The sequence below is a fragment of the Salmo trutta genome, chromosome 14 (assembly GCF_901001165.1).
Source record: "Salmo trutta chromosome 14, fSalTru1.1, whole genome shotgun sequence".
Lineage (NCBI taxonomy): Eukaryota > Metazoa > Chordata > Actinopteri > Salmoniformes > Salmonidae > Salmo > Salmo trutta.
The window spans coordinates 30,517,788-30,535,100 of record NC_042970.1 but is presented as its reverse complement, the minus strand read 5'-3'; the positions used below and the strand labels follow the sequence as shown (position 1 = coordinate 30,535,100).

The window sequence follows — 17,313 nt, the reverse complement described above, 5'->3', positions numbered from 1 at the left end:
AAGCTTTACGTATCGGCCTCACGGCCTTCGTCAGAGCTTTTGTGAGTTTTTTTAAATTAGCACCCTCACCCAGATCCGTTCCACGCATCCAATGGGGTTGGAGTCGAGGGAAGTGTTACCAAATAGAACAATGTGGATTTCATAAATATTCTAATAAAGTGTGTACCTAAAACGTTTTAAACACGTCTGTAAAACCAAAATGAGGACATCGACCCACCAAGCAAGTTTTCATAAATCATTGGGTGCCAGCCACTTTAAGAAAATGAGCCAGGCTCTTTTACGCTCTCTTCTGAATGGTAGCTATGAATGCAGAACTTGCACACAGTGCAACAATATGAAGTGTGAATATTTCTGCCACCCACATACAGGAAAACGGTTCCAAATAAATGACATTATTACGTGCTCCCCCACCCATGTTATCTACATGATTAAATGCCCATGTGGGCTGTGTCATGTAGGTAAAACCTCTTCTCTCAAACAGAGAATTCCTGAACATAAATGTTCAATCAGGAGAAACGACAAGGATTAGCCGGTCGCAGTACATTTTAATGACCAAAAACATGACATTTCTTCCTTCAGATTTTGTGGCACAGAGAAAGTCAAGATATCAGACAGGGGAGATGATATAAGTAATACTCTGAGTAAAAGAGAATGTTTTTTGATTTTCACCCTCCAGACATTATTTCCTAAAGGTCTTAATGATGAAATGCCTATGTATGTTATGTTGTAAATGTGAACATGAATTAATGCCCCCATTTCAGATACTCTGACATTTTTCTTGCGCTGTACCCAATGATTTATGAAAACTTGCTTGGTGGGTCGATGTCCTCATTTTGGTTTTACAGATGTGTTTAATACGTTTTAGGTACACACTTTATTAGAATATTTCTGACATGCACATTGTTCTTTTTGGTAACACTTCCCTCGACTCCAACCCCATTGGATGCGTGGAACGGATGTGGGTGGAGCTAGGTCTACATAAGGGTGCTAATTCACAAAAGATCTGACGAAGGCCTTGAGGCCGATACATAAAGCTTATTGAAGAGCAGTGATACTATCAAGAGCAGAATGCTGGTTTCTTCTTTTGTCTCATCTTATTCAACTGTTACCATGCACTTGCAAAAAAGATAGCTCAGCTGTGCGAGTGCCTTTTGAATGTCTATGAAACCATTCCATTAGAAATCACAACAAAAATGCAGCCATAGTAAGAAACTTGGATTATTTTACTATTCATAAAAACAAAGTAATCTCCATCCACACCGTCATTTAAATAGAGTATTATCTCTTACAGTGCACATCAACATTAATACTATTACAGACATAGGGTTTCGATGTAAAGTACACTTTTTTTCTTACATTTTACACAAATTATATTACAGCTCTCCTGCTTCTCCAGGATTGCTTCATAAAATGTTAGTGCCTCCATCCCTCCTCCCGCTGCCCACCAACTCTTCAGTCAGACAGATGTACACAGACTAAGACTACAGACAGTGAGCAGGAACAGGAGGCGTCCCCCCTGTAATCCCATTAATCCCAGGCAGCAGCCCCTGTCCTGTCCTTCCTTTGGCCCCTAATGTTAAACTGGAGTCCCATCCTTGGGAGGAGCTTTGGTCTTCCCCTCCTTCCCTGTCCCACCCTCACTGCTTGGGGCTGCATCAGTCTGGGATACACCCTCTGCCACCTCCCCCTGAGGTGTTACCACCGTTTCTGCTTTGACACCCTCCCCCTTAGCCGGGACAGTCCCCTCCTCCACAGGCAGTTCAGCACCGTCTGATGAAGGTGGGGCTGGCACCTCTAGTTTCAGCTCCTCCTGAATGACATGGGCCTCTGGTTTGTTGTCCATCCCCAGAACTGGAGTGAGCACATCCTGGGCCTGTGGCGGCTCCCCTAGAGGCAGAGTGAAGCCCATCTTGCTGCTGTCTGCTGGTCCAGCGCTGGGAGAGGCGGTGCTCTTGGCCCCAGCCTCCTTAGTGTGCCCATGCAGCCAGTCCATCTTCTGGAGGTGCTGCCGCATGGCATCGTCCACCCGAGCATCAATCATGGCCTCCGTTAAGACGCCGTCCTCTGAGGAGTAGGCTGCCGCCTGCAAGAGAACATGGAATATAAGGATTATTATATTACAGTCATCTGAACAAGGATTTTATCAATTCACAGACAGTCCAGTAAATCTCTAATATAATGTATCTACAAATATACATCTACACTATTAACTATCTGCAAGATCAGTGTATGAATATTGAGTAATGTATAAGGTATTTAACAGACAAGGGCCACTTGTCCACAGAATGAGGCTAGCAGGAGAGATGACCATGACACAGCAGCAGTGGAGATCATGGCATACATAGTGATCCACTTCCCAGCTCTGCTTCTATTAATAAGCCCATGGAGGGAGAATAAATGGGTCTAGACTTCCTGGGCTAACCAAATCACCTTGGATCAGCATTGTCTGATTCTCCCATCCCTAACCAAGTTCCACAGGCTCTCCTTCCAACCAATCATTTATGTCAAATTGGCTTAACTGGAAAATTCTGCACAACACCGCATCACGGTTGTTATCCATTCAGAAAGCATTGATGTATGAACGACAGGGGAAACATGTCACATACCTGCCAGGCCACGCCCAGTTTGGAGATCTCTCTGCCTGACATGCCCTCTGCCCGCTTAGCGATGTCCGAGCACTTCTTTCCATAGTCAAACTGAGCCAGCTTCATTCTCCTGCAGGGAAAGAGGCAGATGGAGACAGAGGGGGATTAGAGACAGAAACAGGTCTGAATGGCATCCTGTCTGTCAGAGGAAACAGGCCTGTGTTATGAGGTCTGGTCTGACTATGTCTGGAGAGACACTCCTTAAGTGGCCCAGCTCCTTCCACCAGCTGGCTCTGTTGTCAGCATGTTGTTGTTGATCCTGGTCCAGTTCCCAGTGGCCTGTGTGTAGGTCGCCCCCTGCCCCTCGTCCTCCCAGGCTCCAGGCCCTCAGAGACCCACTTTAATTAGTGACACCATGGCTACGGCTGGCTGGGCTCCTGCTTACTGCAGGGTCACCTGCTCTTAAATACCTGCCCCTGACACTCCACAGCTCTCAGCCAGAGGTCATTTACATGGAACAGGACAGAGAGGGGCCTCCCTCCTCCCAGGCACTCAGTGTTAATGCCTGTCCCCATGTGTGCGTGGGTAGGTGTGTGTGTGTGTGTGTGTGTGTCACTGTATGCAGATGACTCCAAGCCTGCATTTACACAGGCAGCCCAAATCTTTTGCCACTAAAAAGGGTGCCATTTTGACCAATCAGATCTTTTGCCAATAATTGGGCAAACGATCAGAATTGGGCTGCCTGTGTAAGCACAGCATAAGTGTCTGGGAGTAGCTAGTTACTTGACATCAGAACAGTTGCATTATGCATCCCAGTATATGAGTGCTTGTGAAAGTGCCCTATTTAAACCTGTGCTGCCATGTCGTGTGGGTGTAACGCTGTATGACTCACTGTCTCCCCCCTGTGGCAGGCTCCAGCACATATCTGTCAAAGTACAGACGCACCAGCCTCTCCCTCTCATCAGGACCCGGCAGGGCGAAGTTGACTATCTCGTCAATGCGGTCGTTGATGGCCCAGTCAAACTGCTCCGGCTGGTTACTGGCCAGCACCATCATGAACCTGGAGGGGGAGACGACAGCAGTTGATAGAGCGCTGTGATATCTGAGGGACATGGTACATCAGCGGTCTTGGGCGTAGATATGAAACGTCTAAACAGAAGAAGTAGTTGTAGAGAACTGACTTGTTGCTCTGCTCTCCAGTGCGATACAGGAATGCGTTCAAAGTGGCTCTGAGCTCTTCACTGATCTTTTCCTAGAAACAGAAAGAGACAACTTGAATTCTGTTTTCCAATATTTTGGTTTTGCTATGAAATACAGGAAGGTAGAGAACAAACTTACAGTAGACCTCTTGCGAAGGAATGCATCGGCTTCATCAACAAACAGCAGCAGGCTGTGTCAGAGGAGAGAGAGGACTGCATTAGCAAAGCTGCACTGGTCTTACATCATTCTCTGTACATTGTTTAATGTGCATGTCTGTGTAATGCAAGTGGAAATGTATTTAATGTCAAGTTGTCTAGACGCTTACGTTACATGGTTGCACACGGTTTCATCATGGTTACATTTACATGAAGTTCTATAAATAGTGTGATGCTACTGCGAGTGAGGGTAGCATACCCGCGGCGACTGGTGTTGGCCCAGTCAAAGACTTTGTGCATGGCGGTGACGCCCTCACGGCCCATGGGTGCCACATCTCCACCAGTCATGATGGCATAGTCCATCCCAGAGTGCACTGCCAGCTTCTACTCAGAACACAGAGAGATAGTTACCAACATATGCAGATACCAAGATAACACCTCGTCATAGACAAGATGAGTCGGTGCGGGACCTACCTTGGCGAAGAGGGTCTTGCCAGTACCCGGTGGGCCATACATGAGGATGTTCCTGTAGAGCCCCTTGTTCTGACGCGTGTTCCTAGTTGCTATGGCAATATCACGTACACGTTCTTCTAGGTTAGGCTGTGCGGAGCAGAGGGAATAATTCATATCAGAGAGATCAACATTTCGGCTCAATGCAGGGCTGCAAAAACATACGTGTGCACAGCATTCTCTATGGATGTCCCTATCCGCATCCTCAGAGCATGCACAGACCAGCTGGCTGGTGTGTTTACGGGCATACTCAATCTCTCCCCATCCCAGTCTGCTGTCCCCACATGCTTCAAGATGGCCACCGTTGTTCCTGTACCCAAGAAGGCAAAGGTAACTGAACTAAATGACTATCGCCCTGTAGCACTCACCTCTGTCATCATGAAGTGCTTTGAGAGACTAGTCAAGGATCATATCACCTCTACCTTACCTGCCACCCTAGACCCACTCCAATTTGCTTATTGCCCCAATAGATCCACAGACGATGCAATCGCCATCACTTTGCACACTGCCCTATCCCATCTGGACAAGAGGAATACCTATGTAAGAATGCTGTTTATTGACTACAGCTCAGCATTCAACACCATAGTACCCTCCAAGCTCATCATTAAGCTCGAGGCCCTGGGTCTGAACCCCGCCCTGTGCAACTGGGTCCTGGACTACCTGACGGGCCGCCCCCAGGTGGTGAAGGCAGGAAACATCCCCTCCACTCCGCTGATCCTCAACACTGGGGCCCCACAAGGGTGTGTGCCCAGCACCCTTCTGTACTCCCTGTTCACCCATGACTGCGTGGCCAAGCACGCCTCCAACTCAATCATCAAGTTTGCAGACGACACAACATTAGTGGGCTTGATTACCAATGATGACAAGACAGCCTACAGAGAGGAGGTGAGGGCTCTGGGAGTGTGTTGCCTGGAAAACGACCTCTCCCTCAATGTCAACAAAATTAAGGAGCTGATTGTGGACTTCAGGAAACAGCAGAGGGAGCACACCCCTATCCACAGCGACGGGACCGCAGTGGAGAAGGTGGAAAGCTTCAAGTTCCTTGGCGTACACATCCTGATGATAAACTGAAATGTACCACCCACACAGAAAGTGAAGAAGGTGCAACAGAGCCTCTTCAACCTCAGGAGGCTGAAGAAATTTGGCTTGTCACCTAAAACCCTCAATTCTTTACAGATGCACAATTGAAAGCATCCTGTCGGGCTGTATCACCACCTGGTATGGCAACTGCTCTGCCCACAACCGCAAGGCTCTCCAGAGGTTAGTGCGGTCTGCACAACACATGACTGGGGGCAAACTACCTGCCCTCCAGGACACCTACAGCACCCGATGTCACAGGAAGGCCAAAAAGATCATCAAGGACAACAACCACCAGAGCCACTGCCTGTTCACCCCGCTAACATCCAGAAGGAAAGGTCAGTACAGGTGCATCAAAGCTGGGACCGAGAGACTGAAAAACAGCTTCTATCTTAAGGCCATCAGACTGTTAAACAGCCATCACTAGCACATTAGAGGCTGCTGCCTATTGGCATAGACTAGAAATCACTGACCACTTTAAGGAATGGAACACTTGTCACTTTAATAATGTTTACATATCTGGCATTACTCATCTCATATGTATATACTGTTTTCTATACATGGTATCTCATTCACTTAATAATGTTTACATATCTTGCATTAGTCATCTCATATGTATATACTGTATTCTATACTATTCTACTGTATCTTACTCCGTTCCACTCTGATATCCGTCGTCCATTTGTATATAGTCTTAATTCATTCTTGGTAGCCTAGTGGTTAGAGCATTGGGCCAGTAACCGAAAGGTTGCTATATTGAATCCCTGAGCTGACAAGGTAAAAATATGTCGTTCTGCCCCTGAACAAGGCATTTAACCCACTGTTCCTAGGCCGTCATTGTAAATAAGAATTTGTTCTTAACTGACTTGCCTAGTTAAATAAAAGGTAAATAAATAAATCCTACTCAGATGTGTGTATTTATATGTTGTGTAATTTGTTAGATATTACTGCACTGTCGGAGCTAGAAGAACAAGCATTACACTACACCTGCAATAACATCTGCTAATCACGTATACGTGACCAATAAAACTTGATGTCTCTCTCATACATGTGCTGGGTATAATATCGATAAGAGACTAAGGTATGGCTCTCTGGTGCTCAGGTGTGTGCTGAGTGTCGGTACTCACACTGAGCACTACTCCCTCCAGGGCATCCTGAGGTTTACTCGTCAGGCGCTTTGACATCTAAGAGAGGGGAAAAATAAGAAGATGCACCTTCATCGCACTAAAAAAAATAGTGTTTAGGAAACTTAAGTTAATCACAATAAAAAAAAAACACCAAAAGCATCAGACAAAGGACGTATACAGTGCATTCAGACCCCTTGACTTTTTCAACATTTTGTTACGTTACAGCCTTATTCTAAAATTGATTAAATCAGGTTTCTCCCCCCTCATCAATCTACACACAATACCCCATAATGACAAAGCAAAAACATGTTTTTATAAATGTTAGTACATTTATAAATAAAATATATAAATATCACATTTACATAACAATTCAGACCCTTTACTCAGTACTTTGTTGAAGCACGATTACAGCTTCGAGTCTTCTTGGGTATGACGCTACAAGCTTGGCACACCTGTATTTCTTCTCTGCAGATCCTCTCAAGCTCTTTCAGTTTAGATAGGGAGCGTCGCTGCACAGCTATTCTCAGTTCGATCAAGTTCAAGTCCGGCCTCTGGCTGGGCAACTCAAGGACATTCAGAGACTTGTCCCGAAGCCACTGCTGCGTTGTCTTGGCTGTTTGCTTAGGGTCGTTGTCCTGTTGGAAGGTGAACCTTCGCCCCAGCCTGAGGTCCTGAGCACTCTGGAGCAGGTTTTCAACAAGGATCTCTCTGTACTTTGCTCCGTTCATCTTTCCCTCGTTCCTGACTAGTCTCCCAGTTCCTGCCACTGAAATACATCCCCACAGCATGATGCCTTTCCAAACCATGTCCAATCAATTTAATTTACCACAGGTGGACTCCAATCAAGTTGTAGAAACATCTCAAGGATGATCAACGGAAACAGGATGCACCTGAGCTCAATTTCGAGTCTCATAGCAAAGGGTCTGAATACTTATAAGGTATTTATGTTTTTTATTTCCATAATTGTGCAAAAATTTCTACAAACCTGTTTTCACTTTGTCATTATGGGGTACTGTGTGTTGATTGATGAGGAGAACATTTCTTTAAATTCATTTTAGAATAAGGCTGTAACTTAACAAAATGTGGAAAAGGGGAAGGGGTCTGAATACTTTCCGAATGCACTGTATAATGAACAGCAGGGCCTCTACCTTGATCGGGTGCTTGATTGCCTCCGCCACAGTGATGCGAGAAGTCTCTCTGACCAATGAGGGCTTCCCGAGTCGGGCCTCAATGTAGCGCCCCGCCACAGCTGTGGCGTTCCGGGCAGAATACACACCTACAGCCAGCAGAGTCAGTCCTGCCACCTGGTGGTGTGGGGGGGAAATTACACTATATTTAGAGACACTCCAAGGACAACTCAAATCAGATATAAACATTTAACATATCATATACTCAACAATTAGTTAGTGAGCATTTCTCCTTTGCCAAGATAATCCATCCACTTGACAGGTGTGGCATATGAAGAAGCTGATTAAACAGCACGATCATTACACAGGTGCACCTTGTGCTGGGGGACCATAAAAGTACGTCCAACCGGCCTCACCACCGCAGACCACATGTATGGCATCGTATGGGTGAGCGGTTTACTGATGTCAACGTTGTGAACAGAGTGCCCCATGGTGGCGGTGGGTTATGGTATGGGCAGTTATAAGCTACAGACAACAAACACTATTTCATTTTATCGATGGCAATTTGAATGCACAAAAATACTGTGACGAGATCCTGAGGCCCATTGTGAGGCCCATTGATTTTTAGGGTATTTGTGACCAACAGATGCATATCTGTATTCCCAGTCACGTGAAATTCATAAATTAGGGCCCAATGTATTTATTTAAATTGACTGATTTCCTCATATAAAACTGTAATTCACTAAAATCTATGAAATGGTTGCATGTTGCATTTATATTTTTGTTCAGTATATTTATGAGTCATTAGCAGTTTGCATAAGGATGAGCATAACCAAGTATGTAGAGTGGAAGGTAGGTTTCACCGTAGCTGTAACTTTATCCCAGTCCGACACAAAAGCCCGGAATCCTTCCCCAAACACAGCACCTGCAGTCCTGAAAACACACAAATATACAGAGACAGTCAGGTCTCCAATAGTATCTATCTTTATGGTCTGTAGTGTAATACACAAGGTGTGTCTCAGCATATAGTCTCTAGTCCAGCATGTCCTTGTCTCAGCATGTCCTTGTCTCAGCGTATAGTCTCTAGTACAGTATGTCCTTGTCTCAGCGTACAGTCTCTAGTACAGTATGTCCTTGTCTCAGCGTACAGTCTCTAGTACAGTCTGTCCTTGTCTCAGCGTACAGTCTCTAGTACAGTCTGTCCTTGTCTCAGCGTATAGTCTCTAGCACAGTATGTCCTTGTCTCACCGTATAGTCTCTAGCACAGTATGTTCTTGTCTCAGCGTATAGTCTCTAGCACAGTATGTCCTTGTCTCACCGTATAGTCTCTAGTACAGTATGTTCTTGTCTCAGCGTATAGTCTCTAGTACAGTATGTCCTTGTCTCAGCGTATAGTCTCTAGTACAGTATGTCCTTGTCTCAGCGTATAGTCTCTAGTACAGTATGTCCTTGTCTCAGCGTATAGTCTCTAGTACAGTCTGTCCTTGTCTCAGCGTATAGTCTCTAGTACAGTCTGTCCTTGTCTCAGCGTATAGTCTCTAGTACAGTCTGTCCTTGTCTCACCGTATAGTCTCTAGTACAGTATGTCCTTGTCTCAGCGTATAGTCTCTAGTACAGTATGTCCTTGTCTCAGCGTATAGTCTCTAGTACAGTATGTCCTTGTCTCAGCGTATAGTCTCTAGTACAGTATGTCCTTGTCTCAGCGTATAGTCTCTAGTACAGTCTGTCCTTGTCTCAGCGTATAGTCTCTAGTACAGTCTGTCCTTGTCTCAGCGTATAGTCTCTAGTACAGTCTGTCCTTGTCTCAGCGTATAGTCTCTAGTACAGTCTGTCCTTGTCTCAGCGTATAGTCTCTAGTACAGTCTGTCCTTGTCTCAGCGTATAGTCTCTAGTACAGTCTGTCCTTGTCTCAGCGTATAGTCTCTAGTACAGTCTGTCCTTGTCTCAGCGTATAGTCTCTAGTACAGTATGTCCTTGTCTCAGCGTATAGTCTCTAGTACAGTATGTCCTTGTCTCAGCGTATAGTCTCTAGTACAGTATGTCTTTGTCTCACCGTACAGTCTCTAGTACAGTATGTCCTTGTCTCAGCGTACAGTCTCTAGTACAGTATGTCCTTGTCTCAGCGTACAGTCTCTAGTACAGTCTGTCCTTGTCTCAGCGTATAGTCTCTAGTACAGTACGTCTTTGTCTCACCGTATAGTCTCTAGTACAGTATGTTCTTGTCTCACCGTATAGTCTCTAGTACAGTCTGTCCTTGTCTCAGCGTATAGTCTCTAGTACAGTATGTCCTTGTCTCAGCGTATAGTCTCTAGTACAGTATGTCCTTGTCTCAGCGTATAGTCTCTAGTACAGTATGTCCTTGTCTCAGCGTATAGTCTCTAGTACAGTATGTCCTTGTCTCAGCGTATAGTCTCTAGTACAGTCTGTCCTTGTCTCACCGTATAGTCTCTAGTACAGTATGTCCTTGTCTCAGCGTATAGTCTCTAGTACAGTATGTCCTTGTCTCAGCGTATAGTCTCTAGTACAGTATGTCCTTGTCTCAGCGTATAGTCTCTAGTACAGTATGTCCTTGTCTCAGCGTATAGTCTCTAGTACAGTATGTCCTTGTCTCAGCGTATAGTCTCTAGTACAGTATGTCCTTGTCTCACCGTATAGTCTCTAGTACAGTCTGTCTGTGCTCTGCTGCCTTCAGGCGGATCTGCTCACGGATGATGTCTGCATTTTCCCGCTCAACACGTGCCCGCGCTTTAGACTCCGCCTCTACGCGCAGCAGCTCATTCTTGTGCCTCAGCTGCATCTCGTGCTCAATTGTTGCTGTGTGGAGAGGATACATTAGTGGACATTTTGTGATTGCCAGACCCCATATGGCTATATTGACCAGTGAATATAGAAGCAGAACCATATTCCTGGAGGCTGCGTGAGAATACTATATGGGGTCAGTACCTTTCCTCATGGCTTCCTGTTTAAGCACAGAGTCCTCCTGTTTCCGAAGGTTGTCCTCATTCAGGGCTTGCTGAGGACACCGAGGAGAGGCCACACTCAGTCAGTTGGACATGGCATTTTCACTGTACTTCTTTATAGCCTAAACAGGACTGAATTGATATTGCAGCTAATGGCAGTTGATCTTACCTGTTGCTTGAGTTGATCCTCATACCTCTGTCTGGCAAGTCTGTCTTGGAACTGTGCTCTCTGTGAAGGGATAGAGAAGGTAACCATAGTAACACATGTATGGCGCCCTCTGCTGGACAGATAGGTAATCCCTTTTTCCACTCGCGCTCATTGTAGCCTCTGTTTCAACAGCATTAAAGCTAATTATGCAAACAATTTCAAGCTTACAGACAAAATTCTACTCTATACAAACTCCTCCAGATCTCTTAACTACTACAGGGAAAATGCTTCCTACAGTTTACCCATACATGATGACCCATGCTGTTAGCCCATCATTGACCACATACTATGTAGTACATTGAATACTGTTGCACAATCACCCCCTCTGCAGTACCACTAAACCCTTCCTCTGCTCTCCTCTCACCGATTGATGCTGCTTGGTCTCCTCTCCGACAGTTTTCCTCCTCTCCTCCCCTTGAATACGCAGCTGATCCCCCTTCAGCTGCTCCACTGCTGCCTCGTACTCCTTACACCATCACACACACAAAGGGAGCAATTAGCATGATCAGATTTAAGATTGATAGTACTGTTTTTTGGTGTCCTACACATTACTCTGCATGTGCCTTGTTTAGTGCAACTGTACCTTGATTTTGGTCTGGTGTTCCATCTGAACAGACTGCTCCTGCATGCGAGCCAGATCCAGGGCCTCTTTGGCATGACCTGAAATTAAGACAAGGGAAAGGACATTAGTCATCCAGATATAGGTTTCATTTAATGACAGTAGCTATATTCCAACTACACTAAACAAAAATATAAAACGCAACATGTAAAGTGTTGGTCCCATGTTTTATGAGTTGAAATAAAAGATCCCAGAAATGTTCCATAAGCGCAAAACGCTTATTTTTCAAAAATGTTTATTTCCCAAATTTGTTTACATCCCTGTTAGTGAGCATTTTATCCTTTGCCAAGATAATCCATCCACTTGACAGGTATGGCATATCAAGAAGCTGATTAAACGGCATGGTCATTACACAGGTGGGTTAGGGTTAGCATGCTGATTGCACAAATGCCAGAGAATTTTATGTTCATTTCTCTACCAGAAGCTGCCTCCAATGCTGTTTAAGAGAATTTGGCAGTACGTCCAACCAGCCTCACAGACCATGTGTAACCACGTCAGCCCAGGACCTCCACATCAGACTTCCTCACCTGCGCCATCGTCGGAGACCAGCCATCCAGACAGCGGATGAAACTGAGGAGTATTTTGGTCTGTAATAAAGCCCTTTTGTGGGGAAAAACTTGTTCTGATTGGCTGGGCCTGGCTCCCCTGTAAGTAAGCCTGGGTCCCAAGAGGGTGGGCCTTTGCCCTCCCAGGCCCAGCCATGACTGCACCCCTGCCCAGTCATGTGAAATCCATAGATTAAGGGCTAATTAATTTCAATTGACTGATTTCTTTATGAACTGTAACTCAGTAAAATCTTTAATTGTTGCATTTATATTTTTGTTCAGTATACTTCGAAATTCTAAGTGTAATGCTTGCATGTTTGACTAGAGCAAAGATTAACTATATACTGACTAAAGCTATTTGGCAAACGGTGTGAAAGAATGACCTTTGCACCGTTCACCTTGAATACACTAACTTCCAACATGAATGAAAATGTGCAGCACAACGTTCAAACCAAGCAGTGAAACCTGTGATTCTCGTATACTACAGTGTTATGTTCTACTGACAGCTGTCATCAGGATTTGATAGTTTACTTGACTAGATACCCGTAGGAACTAGGAGAATATATGTCAGACACCGGCCCGTGTTGCATCAGCATCACTGCTTAGGCTGTAAAGCATGCTGCGGATGCATCGGTCTTTCTGGGGATATAAACAAAATGTTTCAAGCTAGCTACTAGCTCTACAGTACTATATATAATAAAGTTATCATGCAAGACACTTACGAGACTTGTCGAGCTCCTTCGCCGCTTGGGCCGCTCGCTCCAGCCCGGTTGGGTCGAAGTTGCTCCATTTGTCCTTGGGTTTATCTCCGCCACCTCCGGAGCCGCCAGCCGGTGGAGGGGGTGGCGGTGGAACCGGGAATTCCGGGGGAGCCTCGGGCTGCCCCTTATTCAGGCCGAACAGCCAGGACATGTTTCGGTAAACGGAGAATAAGCTGCAGCCCAGGCCGGTAAAGGTGATCAGGTTTTGGTGTCAGTCGCTACACTTCCTCCACACGCGTGTCACGCTGCCGTCTTTGCGCAAGTGCAGGAGAGGCCAAATTTTCCCTGAAAGACAACCATGCTGATTGGTTACGAAGAAAAATATATTCCCCTCATTGGTTGTCCTTTGCAGAGGTCAAACATGTAGTCACACCCATAAGAGGGTATGGTACCCGCAATGGCCCAAAACAGGAAGGTCTTATAATTAACCTGAATAACTTCACTGGAAGGCCATTTCACAAAATTAATTGATAGTTGCATCATACGCGGAGTTTTTGTTGGACTTCGTGCAACAGAAAGCAGTTTTTCATTGGAATTTATTAGCTAACATTTTATATGCTGTTTGGATATCTACGTAATACATTGCAGTAGCATTTTAACCTGCCCCCTAGCCCCAACAGGTTAACGTGAATTTAATTTTTGAACAAATTAATTGACAGTTACTGAATAACTAGGAACATTCTATGTAACAATTACTTTGGACAAGTTGCACAGCACTAATTTAAAAATTAGTTATGGAAAGTGCTTTACATAACCTCATTTAGTAGTCTGTCTTGGAAACCCTAAATTGAGACCACCACTCATTAGGAGAAAGTACATAATGTTTCATTGTCATATTTGTGTAACATTAGCAACAACAATAGCAGCACACTGAATAGATAAAATGTTTTATTTACTAGACAATCATTTTCCACATGTATTGACAAATACACAATCACACATATATACATAGACACAAGGCATTACAAAATGAAGGTCAAGTATTTTCTCTAACTCTGGCCCCCGACCACAACTCAACCATCTAAGAATACCATCACATTAAGTGTGGTTTGGAGCTGGATTCTGTCTGTATCCATTCAGTAGCCATGATTCAAAGAGGGATTAAATGGTTGCAGGGCAGAACTGTGTTGGTCGTATTGCAGGTAAGGAAAATGGGTTATTGGATGGGTGGGTCGCTTGCAAAGAGGTGGTATGGTGTCCATTGCAATTGCCTGTGGAGGAGGTGGCTAGATCACTGTAGCGTGACGACGCGCGAGAAGACACCAGGAGGCTCTTTGCCGTCGCCCAGCGCTGCACCGAATCCCTCCTGTTGCCTCGCCCTGGCCAGCTTTGCAAGAGACAGGAATGACTTAGGTTCTGTGATGGCAAGGTCGCTCAGAACACGTCGATTCACCTCAACACTACTCTGTAACAGGAGAGAAAAGGGATGGAAGTGTAAATAAATATACACCTTGAACTAACAAAAATCTAAGGAGATCTTAGGAAAGGATGAGAGAGGATTTGAGTTACAACATTAAGGACTAAGGAGTGGAATAAGAGAGTAGTGCAGAGGGTTTTTACAGTAAAGTACAATCAATCATGTAACAACATTCTATTTGTGCCATTCATCCCTATTTGTTATTAATATATAACATTTTCAGTGAATCCCCTCCAGCTAATGTTTTTCTTTTCTAAGTATCTTCTGTGCTCTGATTACATGTGGTTGCCCTCCTAATAGAGCCGCTGCATCATTGTAAATCAGACCTTGGGAACAAAAATGCCATACAGCGGTGTACTGAATTCTCACTAGCTGGAACAGAGACAGAGTGGTAACTAGGTTAAGACATACTGTACTGACCTTCACCAGGTTGTGTATAAGGGCGGGGTACTTCATGCCGTGCTCCCGTGATGCTGCCGCGATGCGCGAGATCCACAACTGATGAAAGACATTGTTTTAGGATCACACAATAGCAGTCATCTACATGTAGCTGATTATCATAAGGATGAGAGGAGAGATCTGGATGACATGTTAGGGTGCACATATAGATCTAGGGTATAGCATAGCTAGAACATCAGATGTATCAATGACATGGCTATAATTCTGAACATGCGCTTACCGTACGCATGTTACGTCGTTTTATTTTGCGAGCCTTAGTTGCATATACAAAGGCCCTTCGTACTGCCCTCACTGCCAGGCTGTAGCATCTGTTCTTTCTACCTCTGAAGTGCTGATGGACACAGATAGGGGAAGAGAAATACAGATGATGGGAATGGGCAAAAAGGGTGACACACTACAAGGGTATGAGGGTTCTTTGGGGCCAAGTTCATTTTAACTCTGACAATACAGGAAGTGAATTGAAATTAATGATTTGAAAAGTCCATGTAAATAACATTACACAATTTTAATTCATCCCCAGGATAAAATGGAATTTAATTGAACCCACATGGAAAGGTAGATTGGTTTTTACTTCATTGACGTTAATTGGCAGATGATGACCTCTAGTAAAGTTACTCAGGTAAAATTTTGAAACATCTTCGTTTCTTAACCACCTAGCTAGGTTGCTAACTAAATAAGACGACTAGTTATAACGTTACCACACACGTACACTGTATCTGCATGACATGTGCAAGAGGTGAGTTGAACTAGCTACATTTAGCTACAACAGGCCTACAATTGGCACAGTCCTCCTCTCTTTGGAATGAGACTAGCCCTGAAATGAGTACCAGACAGCTATTTGGGAAACTAGCTGAAATGCTTCGTATGTAATTTCTAGCTTACCCTAGCTTCATAACTAGCTAGCTATATAACGTTAATAGATGAGTCACCTGCAGTGTAAAACTGTCACTACGGTGAGTAAAGGTTGCATACAAAGCAGCTAAAATCTGTAATGTCAATTAAATAGAATAGCTAGCTAACTGTCAGTCAATGGCTGGCTAGCTAGTAGCTACAGTGCTAACTTACCCGTGCATTACTGAGAACTTCTTGAACCTTCCAATATCGATCAGGTCCACGATTGCGGATCCAGCAAGATAAAGTTAAAAACACCATCTTTCTATCGTAAAGATTTTGTTACGATCCTGTAGTTTTCCCTTTATTAACCTCAATGGATTAGATGACCTTTATGCAGCACGGGAGATCACATGTGTACGCTGCCTTTCGCAGTGTTCTTGACCAGCTAGTATTATGCCGACAGCATAAATTATGATGTCAAATTGGTATGGTAAAGAGGAAACCTTCTAAATAAAATCCCGCATTTCAAAACAGCACAATGTGGATAACTAATTAAAAAGATAATGCATTTTAATCAATTGCCACTTTTGTTATGCCAATAACAAAATACAAAAAGTAATAATAATAAAAAATATATTTTATATATATATATATATATATATATATATATATATATATATATATATATATATATATATATATACAGTACCAGTCAAAGTTTGGACACACCTACACATTCCAGGGTTTTTCTATATTTATACTATTTTCTACATTGTAGAATAATACTGAAGACATCAAAACTATGAAGTAACACTTGGAATCATGTAGTAACCAAAAAAAGTGTTAAACAAATCAAAATATATTTTATATTTGAGATTCTTCAAAGTAGCCACCCTTTGCCTTGATGACAGCTTTACACACTCTTGGCATTCTCTCAACCAGCTTCACATGGAAGGCTTTTCCAACAGTCTTGAAGGAGTTCCCACATATGCTGAGCACTTGTTGGCTGTTTTTCCTTCACTCTGCGGTCCAACTCTTCCCAAACCATCTCAATTGGGTTGAGGTCAGGTGATTGTGGAGGCCTTTGTCAAATAGCCCTTACACAGCCTGGAGGTGTGTTGGGTCATTGTCCTGTTGAAAAACATTGTCCATGGGGGACCAGTACGGAGAAAAAAAATGTATGAAATGTATGCATTCACGACTGTAAGTCGCTCTGGATAAGAGCGTCTGCTAAATGACTAAAATAAATAAATAAATAGTCCCACTAAGCGCAAACCAGATGGGATGGCGTATCGCTGCAGAATGCTGTGCTAGACATGCTGGTTGTGTGCCTTGAATTCTAATAAATCCCTCACAGTGTCACCAGCAAACATCCCCACACCATCACACCTCCTGTAGAAATGCCCATGGAGTTGGTGGAATCGTCCTTTAATTCATGGCCACTTGCTCAGCTGGGCCAGGAGTGCTTTAATTGGTATAGAATCAGCTTGATTCCCTCTGTCAAATACGCTTGGACCTTATTTTTTTGTATTTTCAATGAAAATGAAAGAATGAAAGAAAATGAGAATTAAAAAAAGATTCAGCCCCTGGTTTGACCGTGATCTTGCAGAGTTACTACACCTCAAGAATTGCATTTGGTGAAAGGCTCGGCATACGCATACTCTTGTTCAGGCAAATGAGAAATAAGCACACTCAGGCTATCCGGAAGGCCAAAGTTAGTTACTTTAAG

At 44.1% G+C, this 17,313-nt stretch overlaps 2 protein-coding genes across 2 annotated transcripts; both read right to left on the bottom strand.

Annotated features, from left to right (window-relative positions):
- Positions 1-1,202: 1,202 nt before the first annotated feature.
- Positions 1,203-13,126, bottom strand: LOC115207777 (ATPase family AAA domain-containing protein 3). The gene is made up of 16 exons (XM_029775251.1): positions 12,836-13,126; positions 11,533-11,609; positions 11,314-11,415; positions 10,911-10,970; positions 10,725-10,794; positions 10,430-10,595; positions 8,645-8,714; positions 7,803-7,958; positions 6,655-6,711; positions 4,415-4,540; positions 4,200-4,324; positions 3,924-3,975; positions 3,767-3,837; positions 3,478-3,645; positions 2,607-2,715; positions 1,203-2,083 (listed from the first exon to the last, which is right to left on the bottom strand). Exons 1-16 carry the CDS (start codon positions 13,023-13,025, stop codon positions 1,577-1,579), a joined length of 2,106 nt encoding a protein of 701 aa, XP_029631111.1. The 5' UTR covers positions 13,026-13,126; the 3' UTR covers positions 1,203-1,576.
- A 619-nt stretch (positions 13,127-13,745) lies between these two features.
- Positions 13,746-16,037, bottom strand: LOC115207776 (39S ribosomal protein L20, mitochondrial). Its single transcript, XM_029775250.1, has 4 exons — positions 15,816-16,037; positions 14,971-15,081; positions 14,712-14,789; positions 13,746-14,279 (listed from the first exon to the last, which is right to left on the bottom strand). Exons 1-4 carry the CDS (start codon positions 15,900-15,902, stop codon positions 14,106-14,108), a joined length of 450 nt encoding a protein of 149 aa, XP_029631110.1. The 5' UTR covers positions 15,903-16,037; the 3' UTR covers positions 13,746-14,105.
- Positions 16,038-17,313: the final 1,276 nt, after the last annotated feature.

Excerpts from the sequence above, each read along its gene's own strand:
- LOC115207776 (XM_029775250.1), bottom strand. The coding sequence starts at position 15,902 with ATGGTGTTTTTAACTTTATCTTGCTGGATCCGCAATCGTGGACCTGAT. Across the intron at positions 14,790-14,970 it reads AACGACGTAACATGCGTACG|TTGTGGATCTCGCGCATCGC; the intron begins GTAAGCGCATGT and ends GTCTTTCATCAG. Across the intron at positions 14,280-14,711 it reads TTATACACAACCTGGTGAAG|AGTAGTGTTGAGGTGAATCG; the intron begins GTCAGTACAGTA and ends CTCCTGTTACAG.
- LOC115207777 (XM_029775251.1), bottom strand. The coding sequence starts at position 13,025 with ATGTCCTGGCTGTTCGGCCTGAATAAGGGGCAGCCCGAGGCTCCCCCG. Across the intron at positions 4,541-6,654 it reads TGGAGGGAGTAGTGCTCAGT|CCTAACCTAGAAGAACGTGT; the intron begins GTGAGTACCGAC and ends TGCTCCGCACAG. Across the intron at positions 2,716-3,477 it reads CCTGCCACAGGGGGGAGACA|GAGAATGAAGCTGGCTCAGT; the intron begins GTGAGTCATACA and ends CTTTCCCTGCAG.